This window comes from Sabethes cyaneus, chromosome 2 (assembly GCF_943734655.1).
Source record: "Sabethes cyaneus chromosome 2, idSabCyanKW18_F2, whole genome shotgun sequence".
Taxonomy (NCBI): domain Eukaryota; kingdom Metazoa; phylum Arthropoda; class Insecta; order Diptera; family Culicidae; genus Sabethes; species Sabethes cyaneus.
This window is the reverse complement of record NC_071354.1, coordinates 215,735,072-215,754,100: the sequence shown is the minus strand read 5'-3', so window position 1 is coordinate 215,754,100 and position 19,029 is coordinate 215,735,072. Positions and strand designations below refer to the sequence as shown.

Genomic DNA, 19,029 nt, shown 5'->3' with positions numbered 1-19,029 from the left:
TGTTTATGGGCATGCTAGTGCCCAAGAATATATATTTACACCGGCCAATACACTGGAGATAGGATGGGTTAAAGACGATACGAAGACAATTTGCCTGTCTTCGGATCTTTGAAAAATTCGACATCCTAGCTCGATGTCGTGTAATACTGAACAGCTATTTCCTGCGGGACTGGTCATTTACTGTCATGCTTCGAATTCAAAGTCAGCCGTATCGCAGAGAAAACCAGTTTTAGAAGCTCTGGAGGCTTTTTAACAAGTAAATATCAATAATCGGTGATACCTAGCTGTATTAATTTTCTTCCATAACCGCTTCAACTCGAAAACCAAAGAAGCACAACGTGCAAGATAGCCCGGCCAGCCATTTCTGATGAGATCCTCGCGTAAAAAAGCTCAAAACCGAGTTGAGTTAGTCTACTTCAATCTGCTAGGTAAGATAAATAATCGTCAAGTCGCATCCATCAAGTTAAAATGAAAAGGGGATATTTTTATGATTACTTGTAATTGCACTGGCATGACACTATGACAGTAAAAAATCTAGTCTCATAAGAATATCCTTACCGAAAGCTACTAAACGAGCTAGTATTTTACTTCCGAATAGAGCGCTGACTAGTGATTGTCACGGGATTGAACAATCACCGCTAACCTTCCAATAATTTTCTAATAACAAATATTATTGCACCAAAAAGGAAAGTGCCGCAAAAAAAGTAGCAAATTTACTTATATAATATTGATTGTAAATTAAATTTTGGAAGCAATTGTATGTGCCAGTGCTAATGGTTTTCTTGCAGTCATAAGCTACATGATACACATCTTGTCGCAGCCGAGGAACGTAACAACAGTGTCCGTTTTTAGTTTTTATTCAACTTTTGCAAACGCACTGCAATAGTTGCCTTGCATGGAGCATGTTATGTCTATATGTCGTATGTACCAATCGTTTTTGTGTTTTATCTGCTAGAGTTTCGGACTCTACAAGGTAGTACCAACCTGTCTGTAGTGCGCAATAACTCAACACGAACGTTTTTTTATCATCATTGGAAAATGGCCCATTTTCGGATCAGTAGACGATTTTGGTAGCGCGCAATGAAATGTTTTTATTTTATTATCAAACATTCTTATTACATACATATATGCGATCACTGAATTGAAGATTCGTGTACAATGCTAACTTCAAAATGATTTGTAAAGCTTTGTCGTACTATTCTTTAAATATTCGTATGATGCAAAACAAAATAAAAATACAACAAACCCTTTGCTATCAACTGTGTAAACATTGATCTGTGTATGTGTACAAGATTTGCCTTATAATATATATCTTCCTCACGTATCGCGGCCGCGCCGCTACCTTACCACGGTGTGGCGGTTAGCGTCCCATTCCTACTTGATAACATCACAATCGCAATCGTTCTCCAGCTTTTCGTAGCTTTGACTCGTGCCGTTTCGGAACGACTTTCTGCTTGCTTTACCGGCATCGGCGGTCTGTTCCTGCGGGCCCTGTCAAATGGTTCCATTGTTGGCATTATTTTCACCCTCCTCCTCATCTCCTAGGCCGTCGTCTTCCAGACTTTGGCCCGGTTTGGGCATCGAATCATCCACCAGAACGTCGCTGAGGTGGTCATATCTGAGGGCACATTAAGGGAACGGAAAATTGCGGTTGAAATTTAGAAAAGTACAAGCGTCTTCATCAAAGCCACATTTTGATGGAGGCGCATGGTAATTTTTGCAGAATGCGATTATTCGCAGCAAACATAAACTTGTGTCGTGTGTATTTATAAACATCATGTAAAGTGACAATGTGAGTTTGAAGAACCAACTAGCAAGGGAAACTTACGAGATGTTTAGTATACTTACTTATCTACATGATCATCGAAGTGGTTAAGCAGTTCCTCGTCCCGTCCGTTCGGTCGGAACTGACAGAGAGTGAGCAACCGCAGTAAGGCCAGCACTATCAGCAGCCCACCGGCAACGTGACTCAGCCACAGTCGATGAGGCCAGATTATCAGCGCAATGCCTAAGGCCACATAGGGAAACGAAAGCCGCCAACCCCCGCAGAATCGGCAAACATTCCAACACTTGTGACAACCCGCCGAGTAGTCGTGGCTGTTGGAAGAGACAAAAGTGCAAAAACCAAATTTAATGAGGATACTTTAATCAGATAAACTGTCAGCTCGCTTGGTCTCAAGCCAGCCCTCAATAAGCTCTATAGGTAATTATACGGAAGATTATTTCCGGTGATACTATGAAAAGCTTTCTATTGTGGTATCGAATCGTTTCCCACGCAGAACCGCCCGGAAGTCATGTGGGTAAAAAATGCCAGCCTATCTGCAAGCGATAAATCTTCCGGATGCCATTCAACGGATGGCACCCTGCCAAATGGCGATTTGTTCCGGAAGAAGCAATGTGTTGCTTTATTTATAGCTTTGAAACACTGTCACCTACGGGAACCGAGACATCGGGTTCAGTTATAGATTTGGAAGAAATCCTATGAATTTATGTACGAATAGCTTTGTATGGAGGAGTAAAATCCTTAGTTTTAAAAATAAATTACTGCAGAAACTTTATATTTTCGCAAATAAGTTAGATTAAATTTACTCAACATATTACTTAAGAAAGGGAATAGTCACATAAAACCTAATCCGCTAATATAAATCTCATTTGCATATTCTAGCCCTATCCACATCCGGAAATTTGCTACCATCGCCGTTACTGTCAACCTATTCTTTTTCACTCACATACGTACACATCGTACCCATACATTCAACTTTGCATACCATGGATGCCATTCAATTAGAGTTTGTCCGTTCTGCAGTAGGTAGGCGGAATTCTTGGGGGAGATAATCGAAGCTTATGCGTGCCTGCCTACGTAAATTACCAGAAACACACTGGCAGATGAAAGTGAGCGAACTGGAATGGACAAAACCCTCTGCTTGTTATCAATGAAGGTATCAACTGCCGGAGTCAATGACGACGATACGGTAAAGTTGGTCCATTCTCCATAGTGCTTCATGAAAAATAAGTGTGCAGCTTATTTATATGCTGAACAATGAAATGAATTCAATGTGTCTCATATACGGCATAGGCAGCAATGCAGAATGTGTTCCGTTATTATAGTTGTGCTTTTTTTGTTTGTGCTGAAAATGTAGGACACAGACTGAAGGTGTTTGGTGTACCTATCAATAGGCGGTAAAAATCCTTGTTATCTCCAATTCAATTTGCGAGAACTTTATAACTTCTGGATTATCCCCATGTTTTCTGCACCACTAACACTCAAAACGAAATTATCAACTAGGAATGTTAGAAAAAGTGTACATATTAACAGTAGAATCAATATATATAGAATGTCAGTGTCGCTGTTTTACTACAGGACTCATTGTGGTAAACATGTTGCGAACAATCTGTATCAAGTCTGTGAATCGGGAACTTCATTGTCAAAGTTGCTCATTGTTATTCATCTGTTCTTTATCTGTGCGCTGGTTGGTGCTGTCATCAGTGCGCTCATCGCAGTGTTTTCATGCCAGTGAAATGTTTTTAAACGTTCTTTTTCTTTTCGTTCGGATGAATTGAATCCCACAACTGCGCCCTTTTGCACCGATTTTTTCAGAAATTTGCAGCAAGCGAAGTTTCCAATCACATTACTTGGCAGCCATATTTGAAATTTTAAACTGGTTGTCAAAGTTTGACAATGAGATTCCCCTTTCGATGAATCTCAGCCACACACACATATGCAAATATAATGTAAATACAGTATCTGAACATGTGTGATGTTTACCACGCGCACTGCAGCGACACTGGCATTCTATAATTCTATATATATTGATTATACTATATTAACTAATTTTTTCGGATTTGTAACGACAATTCTCTTGTTGTTGTTGGAGTTCGTGACCGTGAATTTTATATATCAATTTTGTTTATTTTTTCGGTGAAAATAAAGTTATTTTCACCGGAAAAGTCAACAAAATTGATATATATAATTCTCTTGTTGTTTTATTCTAATCAAGCTCACCTTGTACACAGCAGATGTATAAAGAGGGTGAAAATCCACTTTATTTCTAGCAGGAATATAACGGCGGAGGCAACACTGAAAGTAAAAATTCATAACAAAATATAGTATACAATCAATATAACATTTCAATATCAATATAACAATAAAAATGCATTCATAATTTATATATTTAATTGACTTTTTTGTTTTCAATAACTTTTTAAATTTAATCAAGATGTTTCAAATATTTTCGGTGGATTTTTATTATAACCGTAGTTATTTAAAGTGTTATACAAACGAAGCTTTAATTTTGCAGCCCAGCGGTAAAATCAAATTCCTGTTAATAATAAAAAAGGATTTTTTATCATTTTAGATTTTTACAGTTCATTTAAAGCGAACTTAAAAACCATTAAACCGTTGTTCAACTATTAGCGCGGTAATTGCTGCTGAATTATTTTACTTCAAAATTATTATATCATAACTGCGCCACTTAATATTCGATATACCTTAATTTCAAGCTTTTTTAATATGTCAATTTAGGGTGAAAATAAAATCATTGAGCAAAAGCTGCGATGAAAAGCCAAAGCCAAAATATTCCACCAATTATCTCAAATTTATGCAAATTTCAATTGTTTGTTTGGGTATGCTCAAAAACGTGGCGAAGGAGAATGAAGCCACAGAAGAGTTTTTAACATTTTCGATGTCAATATATTTAAATGCAAACTGGTCAAATAGTCGTTGCGGAATTGAAACGCACATCAGGTAGGTATTAGCATACGTATTGCAACTATCCGCATGGTTTTGCCGAATGATAGGCTAGCAGTCTCCAATGAACGTTTTATGGATTATTTTTCCATTTACAATACACGTGTCTAGACAGTTGTCTCCAATAAAAAATATCCAAGTTGCTTTAACACCTTTATACTGCGTTTTTTTTGGGAACCCAATGAACATCCTTGAGGGATGCTAAGCTGCTATCTCGCAAAAGATAAGAAATTTTTTTTATTACCACTCTTGCCACTTCCATAAGGATTAGCTAACACTCTCTGCACTCCTATTCTGACGGAATGTTGAACGAAAATGTTCATCGAATAAGCCACGATGATGTTAGCAATATGAATGACATTAGCCGACGGTTTGAGCTGAAGTTTTATGCACTCTGCACTACTGTGATCTAATGAGAATGGTTAGGGCAACCCCTAGGCTGTCGGATTATGATATCGCAAAAAAAAATCAATGCAACCAAAGTACCGTCAGAAGGATTCGTTTGCGAAAAGGAATTCGATCTTTTCGGGCAAGTAAGTAACCAAAAAGGACACTGAAGCAGACTCTAGTGGCTGAAACGCGTGCCCGGAAGTTGTACAATGAGGTTTTTACGAAGTACGAAGGATGCATCCTCATGGACGACGAAACGTACATGAAGATGAATTATGGGCTGCTTTCCAGACAAAATTCTATGAAGCCACTGATCAAGGTACTTACTTCACTTAAGTGACTTGCCGCCGATTTCTAATTTACTCTGTTGTGGGCAACCGCTCTCCAATTCTTCGAACACTGGTTACTCTCTGCCACATCTTACTCCACGTGGTAAATCATTTTTCTTGCTGCGCTCCTGGTCGTCTTGTTTCTACCCGATTTAAGGCAAACACCATCTTTGCAGGCTACCCAATCTATTGTATCTATCCAACTTTAGCCATATTTTTGATACTGGGTTCGCCATAGAGCAGTGCGAGTTCGTGGTTTATCATCCGCCTCCATTCTTAATCTTTCAAAATCTCCGAGCACTTGCAGGTCCTCCTCGAGCATTGTTCATGTGTCATGCCCGTGAAGAACAACCGGTTTAATGAGCGTCTTGTGCAGGATACACTTTGTACCGGGGCTTAGTCTGCTCGACCGCAACTGCTTGTGAAGCTCATAGTAACCGGGACTTCCGTTGATAATACGCTTCCGAAACTCACGGCTGGTATTATTGTCCGCTGTTGCCAGTGAGCCAAGGTATCCATCGGCAATGCAGACGAATTGATTAGATTTGTTGAAGATCGTGCCCCATAACGACGTGTAGCACTGCGCATTTTGACCGCCCGCGCAGCGTTCTCCACATCCATCACTCTCCTACATTCATTGTCAAACCAATCGTTCCACTGATTGCGTGCCACATGCTGGATGGAGCTCTCCGCTGCACGTGCACTGTTAATAGCTGTTTTGATGGTGTTCAAACAGTCCTCGAGAGCGGCTTTCTCCAGCTCGTCCTCACCCGGCAGCACAGCTTCGAGTGAGTGCGCGTAGTTTGCGGCGATATCTGGCTGCTCCAGTCATGCGAGATCTAGCTGAGGCTGGCGTCGGTACCGAATGTTATTCACAACGGAGGGAGCATTTTAACCATCACTAGGTAGTGGTCCGAGTCAACGTTAGCGTGCCGACAGTCGATCAATGGTCGATCTGTGATTCTGTCTGATTTGGCGACCTCCAGGTGTACTTATGTAGGAGTCTGTGCTGGAAGAAGGTACTATGTAGGGCCATGTTCTTGAAGGCGGCAAAGTCGATAAGTCTTAGGCCTATTTCATTGGTCAGCTGGTGTGCGCTGAACCCTCCAATCACCGGTTTGTGTTCCTCCTCCTGACCGATCTGAGCATTAAAATCTCCGATGACAATCTTGACATCATGTTTTGGGCAACGATCGTATTCACACTCCAACTGCGTGTAGAGTTCTGAGGCTAGGGCTGTGCACGTTGAAGAGGCTTATGTAGATTCTCTTGATTGATGGCCACCACCAAAATCACACGTTTCCAAATCTCGCCCATCATTATGAAAGCTGTACCCAGCCCGTGTGTGTTGCCGCAGTTCTGGTAAATGGAATGTCCATTTCTGAACGCACGTACCGTTGAGCTATTCCAGCACACCTCCTGCAGCGCAACGACGTCGAACTTACGGCTCTTCAATAAGTCGTAGAGCACTCGAGTGCTCCCTTGGAAGTTGGGTTTCCAATCCACAGTCTTTTTTCGCCGCGTGGGTCTATTCCGATTGTTCCAGTCCAAATTTCCTTGTTCTTCTTTCATTACTTTAGTTTTTTTTCGTGGTGGCCGTTTGCAAAGCCTGCAATCAACCCCTGTTGCGCCAGCGAAGCTCAAAAGAACCCTCCTTCCCTATCAGCATACGACCTTGGCTTCCACCGGGGTTGTTACCCCGATCTCCTCCAAGGTTGCTTGTATCCCTGCTGGTACCACGAGGAGGTAGGGATAGGAATTGCTGAATAAGAGGCTGTGAACCACTTACTTACTTTACCAGCCGAGAACCGGGGTGGCTCTTGCCGTATCAAGAATTCTTCTTCATTGTACTCGGTCCTGGGCTACTCGTCACAAACTCGTTGCGCGTTTCGATATACGCAAGTCGGCTTCAACTTGGTCGCACCATCTAGCACGTTGGGTCCCTCTATTCATGATGCCGGTGGAGTTCTTGAAGAGAACGGATTTCACTGCACATTTGTCCGGCATCATTGCGACCGCCCAGCCTAGCTTCGAGGTACGATGCTGGTCTAACAAGCCAGTCGTCGTATGTTCGAATCTCGGCTAGGCGGTGCTTGCTAGTTAGTGCCAGTAGGATTGTTGCACTGGCCCTGTAATTTTCCTGTACTCTAACAGCCGGCTGCGAAGTCTGTCGATAAAGAAGGGTAATGTCTAAAGACGGTATAAACCCATGGCTTTGCTTTGCTTTGCTTTGCATTGCGACGCGGCCGGTCCACCGTAGTCTCCCAACTTTCGTCAGGTATACGGTGGCAGTCTCTCCAAGTAGTGCCTGCAAATCGTGGTTCATATGCCAACGCCACTCTCCGCTAGCCGATTATACCCCACCTAAAATAGTCCGCAACACCTTTTGTTCAAATACGACAAGTGCACGGATGTCTTACGTAAACAAAGTTGCTGTCTCAAGTCCGTAGAGGACTACCGGTCTAATTAGCGTTTTGTACATCGTCAGCTTTATGCGGCGGCGAATGCTCCTTGATAGAAGCATCTTGCGGAGGTAAAAATAGGCTCGATTTCCAGCTTGATTGCGTCGTTGAATCTCCTTATTCCTTCCTTGGCGGCGATGACCAGAGATCCCAAATATACGAATTCATCTAACATTTCCAGTTCATCGACGTAAATATTCACTGTCCGTGGGAGGCAAACGTTGCTTTCTCTGGATCCTCTTCCTACCGTATGTTCGGTTTTCGACGCATTGATTCATAACCCTATCCTCTCAGCCTCCGTTTTTAGTCTGGTGTAGATTGCATCCGGCGTCCCAAGATTTTTAGTAATGATGTCGAGATCGTCTGCAAAGGCTAGGAGTTGACTACCCTTGCCAAATACCGTTCTTCTTGTTTCGTTGCCCTTTCACCGGATCGCACCTTCAATAGCGATATTGAATAACATACAGGCAGACTTGGCATACACTTTTCGCTTCGATTTTGCTCTTTTGATTACTGCACCTCAGCAAAATAGAATTTGAAAAAGTGGTGTATGGGGCATTTTTAGAGCTGGTAATTATCTATAATATTGCTGAAGAAAGTAAAGCTTTATCTTTATCGCTGTTGCGACCTCGTTGATGGAAGAGCGTATCATACTTCATCCATTTTCGAGGGTCGAAGCATCTGGCTCCACAGAGGAAGGCAGAGCTCCATTCAGTACGCGCGTGCAGTTTTCGGCAACTCGCGAGTTGTTTAATTGCCGAATGTTTAACCGAGGAAAGCGCCTTTGTCGCGAGGTATAAAGCGTCGATAGTTTTGAGCGCACATGTACTGCTACTAGGTAATGGTCCGAGTCGATATGCGCACCCCGTAGGGAGTGTCCGTGAACAACTGTAAGGTCTATTTTATACCTACGCGCGCGCAGTACTTCCTTCACTGAACACACCATCCATTTCCAGGTACCGCCTGTATGCGGCGTTCAGGTCGATTGGAGTGCCATGCGGTGACAAAACTAATAGGATTTTTAGCGCACACTTGGTTGATACTCTTTATCTTCTCCAATTCGTTGTTTGCTCCATCGTTGCGTTGTCCGAAAAAATGTGGTCTGAATTTTACCAAACTAGCTCTACTAGATACGACTGATTGATTGCCATCCGACACGATTCAGTGATAAAATTGTGCACAATTTCTAGCTATACCACCCAAATGACCTTTTAAGTGAATGCAGTCATCCAACGTTTCTCTTTTCGCAGATAGTTTCAGCGGTAGTCAATGCCCACATAATCAAAAAACCGTGTATGAGCGGTTATTCGTTCGAAATGTTTAGATTTTTATGGTAATCAGTCATCACTGTTTTCAAAAGTCATAGCTCGTAAATCAAACATTGTAAAACATTGTGAGTTAGGCGCAGTCGGTAGTTTTTCGGTCGCAACTCCGGAACGAAAAATAATTCTCTTGTTGCCAAATATCTTATAAACTTATTTAAACGTTACAATTTCAGCTTAGTTAGTAAAAGTATTAATAGTATCTTGATTTCGCCAATAATTTAAATAAACAACACTACAATATCACCTAATGCTAGTGGTCTTCGTCGATTTCTTATATCTAAAATATGTGTAGAATTACAATGGGTATATAATTCATAAGTTGAGGAAATTAAACCTGTCAGTCTGATAATTCTCAACCTGTACCAGGTGAATAAACTTACTTCGTAAAAAGGAGCTGGTTCGCGCTGGGTAAATGTAAATGGCGTGTACATTAAAGAGAAGTAATGGTGCGTAAATGATTTCCGGAACAATTTCTCATTCGCCCGTTCGAGTGCACCTTTTGTGTTCATCGCCATAATAAGGAACGAGATCCTTTAAGCGTGAAAATGACTAGAACTGTACGAAACATATCTATCTGTCCCTTTGATGTTGCTAAAGCCGAACCGTATAGCTTCTGTTTCAAATCAACTATATCTGTGTTTTGTATTGTGTTGTGTTAAAATTTGCCTGCCTGGCTGGGCTACACACTACGAGTGGACATAAAATGCATTCAACTTACTTACATGATATAAACACCCGCAGTGAAACCGTGCACCATGATGTCCACTCCGACTCCGCTGACCACTGCGATGGCGATGGCAACAGCAACGGCAGAGACAGCGACGATGACCGTGGCGGCGGCATGTTGGGAGAAAATGGAATGTGGTTAAAATTGTAATGGAAAAACTATTCAGCTTTACGGTGACAGTTCAAAATGGCTCTTTGTGGTTTGCTGGAAACCATGGGAAGCGATACAATATTGCCATTGAAAGTTTGTTTGTTCTAGTTGATGGACGATGAAACAAAAATGGATAACCTTGTAAAAAAACACACACGATGAAGGATTGGAAGCATATTAGCAGCTTTGGATTCGTAGGATCCGAAGCAATCAGATATTTGTTTAAAATATGTAAGTGTACACAGACGTGAGTTGCAAAACTTTCAACTATGTAGCGATTGTTAAAATTATAAATTCATGATAACAAAAGGCCAATTTAAATTAACAACATATTGTGCAATCAATTGAACCACCACAAAGTAATTTATTTTCGAGCACGATCCTGGCTCAGAAAAGGTGACAAAGATTCGCGTGTAAAAACGTGACCTACGGTAAACACGAACGGTAACACGAACGGTAATAATGATGACTATCGTCAGATAAACTCAATCCGGAAGCTCAGCTTGCGAGTACCTGAACCGTGTACCCTAACTACGTTTTCCACATGTGTTTGATGGTTGTGCGATGCCATAAGTTTAATATGTTTCCGCCTATCAATGTTACGCGGGTGGCGGGGAAAAAAACGTAACTGATTTATTGAACAAACAGATTTCCCCCAGGATTGCGCGAAAGATGGCGCAACAGTAATGATGGAATACGATACATATTGAACTGGGGTTGGGTTTAGTTATGAATGGTAGAATTTATGACGCTCTTTAGGATAATGCAGCATGATATACGATAATTTTATCGGTTTGTTTTGATTGAATTGGAGCTCGTTGCTTTCGGAGGAATGTAGCCACAAGGAGAGACGGAGAGAGGACCGATTGTAAAAGACATTTTGTTTGGATTGTTGCCCAATCCACACATATCAGTATGTCAAGTAACTTGATTTTATGCTGTGGAGGACATAAACTTCTGGTACGCTTATCCACCCCCGTTCTGGTGTAACACGACACGGTGCATGTCAGTTGATGAGCACTTTTTTATCCTTTCGATGTAGGTAGGATACCTATCACGGCAGCTTCGTCGGCTGCTGTCGCCCCATTGTTGCTGCTCCATAAGCTGAAACGTGGTGACAATTTTGTGCTATTTGATCATTTATCATCCTGCAGCGTGAATGACATTTGCAATCTCTGCGCTCGATGAGAGCAAAAAAGGAACGGTATCGTCAGGTCGGGACAGTATTATAATGCAATATTACTTGCAGTCTGTGACGTTGCCATTTGCTCCGGTAAACACCTGAGGGTATTTTTAAGAGTACAATGGAAGTCAGTAACTCTGAGCTTCGCATATTGTTATATTTGAATAGAACAGTTTGCAACTAGAGTGTATAACTGGAATAATTGGTTGGTAGTTTAAAGCTTGAACTGCATAATCGCTTAACTTTAAATGTATTATTTAACAGTAAGATTAACTCCAGCTAACCGAGGTTGTAGCACGCATGTTTACTCAAATTGAAAGTATTTTAAAGATAGCCATTTTTCCTATATTCAGTAAATACTAATATGTACGCTGAATTTTACATAATTCGAGACCAAGAATTGATTTATTTGTATTTCCCTTATTTGTTGAAAACAAAAAAATTAGAAGATCATAAAATGGGTGAATCTGTATCAACCGATGCGAGCTAATTATTTTTTAACTAATTTCACGCCAACCTGGCAAGCTGCGAAAATGTTGTTTTACATTCGGCACTGTGCTGCTGTGAAACGAAGTTGAAGCACTGACGCACGCTGATTTCTTGTTATTGAAGCCGTAGCCATCAGTAGCCGATTCGGAATAAATATTCTCTATGGAAATAGGTTGAGAAGCGACGCTTGTTTTTTCTCCTTGAAAATCTGCAGCCAACCCAGATTTACTAAGACTAGAACTCACAAAAAATAGTTAAATTTTTATTGATTTGACGCAGTAATAGTCGCTGTTTCATATTAAACACAACTAAAAATTAATATTCTTTGCTTTCTTATTAATTTTCAAGTGAATGGTAAAGATTGTTTCTTCAAACCAGATTTGAATTTGGATTGGGATTGACTAATTGTATTTAATTCAGCTAAGCAATAGAAAACAAAAAACGAAAACGAAAACGAAAACGAAAACGAAAACGAAAACGAAAACGAAAACGAAAACGAAAACGAAAACGAAAACGAAAACGAAAACGAAAACGAAAACGAAAACGAAAACGAAAACGAAAACGAAAACGAAAACGAAAACGAAAACGAAAACGAAAACGAAAACGAAAACGAAAACGAAAACGAAAACGAAAACGAAAACGAAAACGAAAACGAAAACGAAAACGAAAACGAAAACGAAAACGAAAACGAAAACGAAAACGAAAACGAAAACGAAAACGAAAACGAAAACGAAAACGAAAACGAAAACAAAAACGAAAACGAAAACGAAAACGAAAACGAAAACGAAAACGAAAACGAAAACGAAAACGAAAACGAAAACGAAAACGAAAACGAAAACGAAAACGAAAACGAAAACGAAAACGAAAACGAAAACGAAAACGAAAACGAAAACGAAAACGAAAACGAAAACGAAAACGAAAACGAAAACGAAAACGAAAACGAAAACGAAAACGAAAACGAAAACGAAAACGAAAACGAAAACGAAAACGAAAACGAAAACGAAAACGAAAACGAAAACGAAAACGAAAACGAAAACGAAAACGAAAACGTCACAGTCCCAGTCGAAGTCCCAAGCCCAATCTCGAAGTCACAGTCCCAAAATCACAGTCCCAAAATCAGAGTCCCAAAATCACAGTCCCAAAATCACAGTCCCAAAATCACGGTCCCAAAATCGCAGTCCCAAAATCACAGTCCCAAAATCAGAGTCCCAAAATCAGAGTCCCAAAATCGCTGTCCCAAAATCACAGTCCCAAGATCACAGTCCCAAAATCACAGTCTTAAAATCACAGTCCCAAAATCCCAGTCCCAAAATCACAGTCCCAAAATCACAGTCCCAAAATCACAGTCCCAAAATCACAGTCGCAAAATCACAGTCCCAAAATCACAGTCCCAAAATCACAGTCCCAAAATCACAGTCCCAAAATCACAGTCCCAAAATCACAGTCCCAAAATCACAGTCCCAAAATCACAGTCCCAAAATCACAGTCCCAAAATCACAGTCCCAAAATCACAGTCCCAAAATCACAGTCCCAAAATCACAGTCCCAAAATCACAGTCCCAAAATCACAGTCCCAAAATCCCAGTCCCAGTCCCAGTCCCAGTCCTTGTTGCAGTCTCAGTTTCAGTCCCACAGTCACAATCGAAGTATAACATTGCTGCCTATAAGGTGCTCTCCTGCATCCTGCTCTGTAATCTGAGACTTTTAATGGAGTTCTTCGTTAGCGAAGTTCATGAGGGTTTACGTAGTTTTCGTGAGGGTCGCTCGACAACGCATCAGATGTTTATCCAGTGAAGTTCCGGTAGTGCAACTCGAAAATTCATCAACAGTTCGTGGAGACTTTCAGGTGGCGTACGATTCAGTTAAACAAAATGAGCTGTGGTAGATAATGCTAGCCGAGAACATGGGAATTTAAATGCTGTTGGTGCCGAGGTAGAGCAGAATGGGGAGCGATATGAAGCAGTGGAGGAATTCATTTACCATGGGTAGCGAAGTAAAACGACGAATTGCAGCCGCGAGTCGGGCTTACTACGGGTTACATAACCTGCGGAAGTCCCGTAGTTTGCAACTTCGCACAAAACTCGCGCTCTACAGAACACTAATCTTCCCGGTGACCCTTTACGGACTTCTATCATGAACGATAAAGGAACCCGATCAACGAGTGCTTGGGAGTTTTGAGCGTAAAATTCTGCGATCAATACTTGTTGACAAAATGGAAAATGGAGTGCGTCGCAGACCCATGAACCATGAGCTGTTTCAAGTCTACAAATGCATATGTTGATATAGTAAAGGTAATACAGTGTGACAGACTGCAGTGCGCTGGCTATGTGGCCAAAATGCCCGATAAAAGAGTAGCCAAAACCATTTTTAGCAGAGAACCAAGAAGAGGCCGTAAACTTCGGGACAGACCCCGCACCCAATGGGTGTTTGCTGTCATGGACGATGCACATTCAGCTGGTTCTCGAAGGGTTTGGAGAGCGGCAGACCGGGACCGACAGTACTGGAGGATCATAATTCGTTCGGTGCAGGATCGATAACTGCCCGTCGCCACTAAAGTAAATCAATATAAGTACTAGAACTTCTGCAAATTTAAATGTTATGGGAGCGTTCTCTTAATATCAAATTGAGGCAAAATAATATAAAACTCATTGAAACGACACAAAATTTAATTATCGTCAATTCTAATGGCTTGGTATGCACTATTTTAAATTTATATAAAAAGAGAACAAAATCATAAAAATATATTAGAAAAAAAAACTCAAAAATCAAGATAAATCACGACAAGTAGGATTCTGCTAAAATCACGCACATGATGACGTCAAGCACCTCAGCGTCAAGCAAAATCAGCTTATTATTATCTTTGAACGAACAACAAAGTATGTTGCAGTTGGCAAAGATGGAGGCAACAGCCTCTTAAATAAATTTCTGTCTTGTTTGCATGGTGAGATCCGGAGCATAACGACAATGTTGTACACCTTAGGCTCTACATCTTTGATCCGATGATTCCACAGCGACAAGTGCCTAAGTGCTTTGTTTAATATTGATATGCTCTCTACGTAAAAGGTATAGGTACTTGTGTCAGTATTCAGTTGAATAATTTCTGCTTTAGATGCTTGGGTTAGTCCACCGGGAAATTTCATTGGGATGTTTCTTCAGTTTGCATAGAGCAAGAGCAGTAATTTCTATAATTGTTCCGCACACGTATATTGTCAAGTCGTCAGTATAATGATAATAAAGATAATAAAGTTGTATTTCAACACAGCTGCAGCGCTGTTGGTGTAGTTTAAAAACTAATACGCCGTTAGTAAAGTCTAGCGGCATCACATTGCTAATTTGGCGTGCGGAATTTATGCAACAGTTTTGTTTACGGAAGTCCATGTTTAACACAGTAACCGGCGAAAAGTCAACGAACATCATAACCAAAGTACATCTGCTTCTGTCAAAATATTCTTGTATAACGTGAACCTGACATCGTGAACCATTTTCTCCAACTCCAATGCGGTAGTGCTGTATTTTCTTCGGTAGCCGGAGTAATAAATGGGTATGTTCGTTAAAATATTCGGTATTCTGCTGCGGCAAATCTTCCCACCTGAACAACAGTATGATTGTTCGGAACTAAGACCCTCTGGTGTTTTGTTCTTATGCAACGAAAAGAAATTTTCAAATAGTCGCAACAGCAAGAGTAAATCTATTGAACAGCACTTTTCAAGATAAAAGTTTGGCCCATCTTCTGTTTCGGCTAAAAATAAACAGGTTGTTTCAAGAATATAAAATGTCAATTTTATCAAGTCTCTAAGTTAAACCTGTTAAACAAAATGGTAATGAGAATGTGAACGGTTCGTTCGTCTATCTTACTTGAGCCTATAAGACGTTCTGATTTTATTATTTTCTGGCTCTGCCTTCGCTACATGTAGCTACTTTGCCAAACACAGGTGGCCACCCAATTTCGTTTCGTATTACCGTGTTTGATCCAAAAGACATAAATTAGAGACCCTTTGTTCTAAGTGAAATAAATGTCTTTCGATAAATAACAAGAACCATGCAGCTCCATCAAATCAAAATTTAAAGGTCAGCTTCCAATCACGCCTAACAAATACGAAACATGCTACAGATATTAATCGTTCCTTTCGAATTGCGATTATATTGCTGCTGTCCACCAGCGCAGCAATTTACAGAAGGACGAAAGCAAACAACAATCGTCCCCTGAGAAAAGGATAGTAAACAACATTCCAAAGATGAGTTTAATCGTTTCATCCCCATCGTGTGCGAAAGAGCGCCTAGGCAAAGTATAACTTTGTCTACTATACTTACCAATGGCCGTGACGACTCCCCAGATCCGTATGAGCGGCCGTAGGCAGTAGCAGGGGGCGCCGAGTTGTCGCCGCCGGTTTCTAGCATCCATTGCTATTTACTGACAATGGCGTCTTTTGACTTTCTCCGAAGGCAACTCTTAACGGGGGGCAACCGGTTTCCAAATTTTTTGCTTCCGCCCTTTGTATTTTGTATTTTGGCATCCAGCAACAGCCCAACTGGTTGGCGAACCGCGCTTCCGCCCAGTCTAGCGGCGAGAGTGGAATCGTTTTGGCGTCGTCTAGCTGTCTGTGACGGGCTCACTGTTAATGTTTTGATTTATGTAATTCACAAAACATTTGCACAGCGTCTGCAGTTGAAACAATTTATATTCGTTTGCGCTTGTGTGTCTGGCGCTGCATGCACCTGGTTGCGTCTGCGAACGAGTGGCGGCGGAACGTTCGGCTTGCAGCATGCAGTATAAATTTAATTAAGCACGCCTATCACAGTGTAGTTGTATCGATAGCCAGGAAAACAATTTTACATGTTGATCTCTACAAATCCTTCCGAATGACGCAATCAACTGGGTCTGAACTAACAAATGGGAGCCATTGGAAGGCTCGGTCGATTCATTCCATCACTGCACAATACTCTGTGTGTGTGGCACTGTTATTTTGGTTGATAGAGTATCGATTTATATTGAAACCATTCCTGCTGAGATTCGACTTCATCTGTTTAGGTTCGTCTATTTGTTTTCGTAGATAAATTGAGTGTTCAATATCTGAAAACAATAAAATAAAAGAGAATCTGTTATTTCCAAATGGCTCTCTGGGCACTATATCTATAGGTATGGGAAAAATGATGATCGAAACAATCTGGCTAAGCACCGATATTCCTATTATTTGTTCGCACCTAAATTTCTCCATTCCATTGAGGGCAATAAATTATGTTGGATTCAATGATGCGTCTTATTCAGGTTGTTTCGGCTAAAGAGTGGGAAATTAATAACGGATTGAGAGACTCGACCAGAGAATTGATCCTTTCAATAACCTCTTAATCTAGGCTATTATACATTTTTTGGGCATCAGTGTTTTGATGGATGTTAACTAATTTTAACTTCTAGGACTTTCGGATCGTTGCTGTTTATCAGAATTCTACTAGGATTAAAATACCTTTCTTTCAAAATTTAAAATTCAATGCTTAACGAATGTAATTTGTTCGAGCATTGTAAAAACTCCAAATTACTCTCTTAAATAGATCACGGTATCGAAAGTTGTTCAAACTGCCATTCGACTGAAAAATTTGTGCAATAACTATAAACCAAGAAGTAAAACGTATCAGTGCTGGTTCCTTTTTAATATTGAGTTAAAGCTCCTTAAAATTTCCCCCTCTATTCTTCGCGCTACCATCAGACTATAAAAAAGTCTATTGTTTATGCATTTTCACACTCTCCACACTCAGGTGAGTATTCTTACCCAATTCTGTCCGTGTTCCGAATAATGACTTACTCTCTGTCTCTCTCTCTATCTCACTCTTTTACGGAGCAGAAAGTTAGTTATTGTTGTCCTTCTTAATTACGCTATTGCCAATGGGTAAATAGGAAACTTCCCGTCTGCAACCACTTGCAAAACCCATCGTCGGAGGTTGCTGGCTGCCCGCAGTGCCAGTATACCAGTTGGTTTCGGATGGCGACGCAACCAGAGAGCGAAAAAATAATGGGTAAAGTTCCTTCCGTGAAAATTGAATTTCTTTCCACATGGGAAATTTGCATCGAAATTTAATGAATTTGTAATTTAATGACGTAGAAGCAAATCAGAGTGCATTCGATAGGGCGTGAACTTTAAACCCGTGGTATTGTTAAGTGGCTCTTATTAATTGGACAATACCGGACCGCAGCCACACATACAAATATTTGGAACGAGTAGAGTCGAGATAATAATTCACTCACCGATTTTAAATGTTACCGGCATTTATTTTACATTTTACATGCAACTCAAATTAACTAAATCATATTTCGTGCGAATTCGCAAATGATTCCAATCATCTGGAAAGGGTTTACCATTCCGTTTGTCATTCGTCATTTCCGCTTGAGTGCTAGACCGGGCTACATCTAACTAGTGAGTTTAGCACGTTATCAATCTCGACACAGCCGACTGTTCGAAGTCAAGTTTTTATATTTGCAGTCTCACATGATACTCCCAGAACTGCCACTAACAGAAATGCAATGTAGACCGTATAGGATACGTATCGGCTTTAAGTTCAGTTCAGACGTGCTCGAAATACAGAAGAATCAAACTGAACGCACTTCGTGCCATAGGTCACAACCACTATCGTATTTGCGGGGGTATAGTCTACGAGACGAATAAATTGAATAACATAACTTTAGCAAAATTCCCAAAAGACAGAAAAACTAGAATCATGAGTGTTTTTTCAACTATTACAGTAGGAAGTGGCGCCATGGTATTTTGAAGTTTTATATTGTTTACACGTAGTCTACCAAGGGACCCCATTAGTTTGGCGCCAATGGAGAAGGTTAGTACTTTGATCTAAGAGAGTTGGTTTTTTACTGCCTGTTTCGAAGATTCTTAGCTCCTCATGAGCTAAACATCGTAGAACAAACATTTTAAAATAAAACTATAGGTAAATTTTACAGCAATTTAAAAAAATAATATCTTGAAAATGCTTTTCACGAAAATTTTTATTTTAGCATAGCATAGCTTAGTTTGACCGCTCGAGAGTTGCCCGCGATTGATCTAGCTCAGCTGAAATTACACAAAGAACCATCGGAATGATGCTTGGAAATCAAAGGTGGTCTGGCTGGTGGTCAAAGCTGACCACGTTGAATGCAAAACAAATTATGAAGGAAAGGAATGCTAGTCTAACACTTGCTGCTACTAGAGACCGAGGAATCCTCTACCTACATCATCCACAAGTGTCA

The 19,029-nt window shown here is 40.7% G+C and overlaps 1 protein-coding gene across 1 annotated transcript; it reads right to left on the bottom strand.

The window, feature by feature from the left end:
* Positions 1-1,494: 1,494 nt before the first annotated feature.
* LOC128736641 (uncharacterized) lies at positions 1,495-16,203 on the bottom strand. The gene is made up of 5 exons (XM_053831128.1): positions 16,113-16,203; positions 9,976-10,036; positions 4,004-4,078; positions 1,849-2,097; positions 1,495-1,618 (listed from the first exon to the last, which is right to left on the bottom strand). Exons 1-5 carry the CDS (start codon positions 16,201-16,203, stop codon positions 1,495-1,497), a joined length of 600 nt encoding a protein of 199 aa, XP_053687103.1.
* Between the last annotated feature and the right edge of the window lie 2,826 nt (positions 16,204-19,029).

Excerpts from the sequence above, each read along its gene's own strand:
- LOC128736641 (XM_053831128.1), bottom strand. The coding sequence starts at position 16,203 with ATGGATGCTAGAAACCGGCGGCGACAACTCGGCGCCCCCTGCTACTGC. Across the intron at positions 10,037-16,112 it reads GGGAGTCGTCACGGCCATTG|TGGTCAGCGGAGTCGGAGTG; the intron begins GTAAGTATAGTA and ends TCGCCATCGCAG. Across the intron at positions 2,098-4,003 it reads ATACATCTGCTGTGTACAAG|CCACGACTACTCGGCGGGTT; the intron begins GTGAGCTTGATT and ends CTCTTCCAACAG.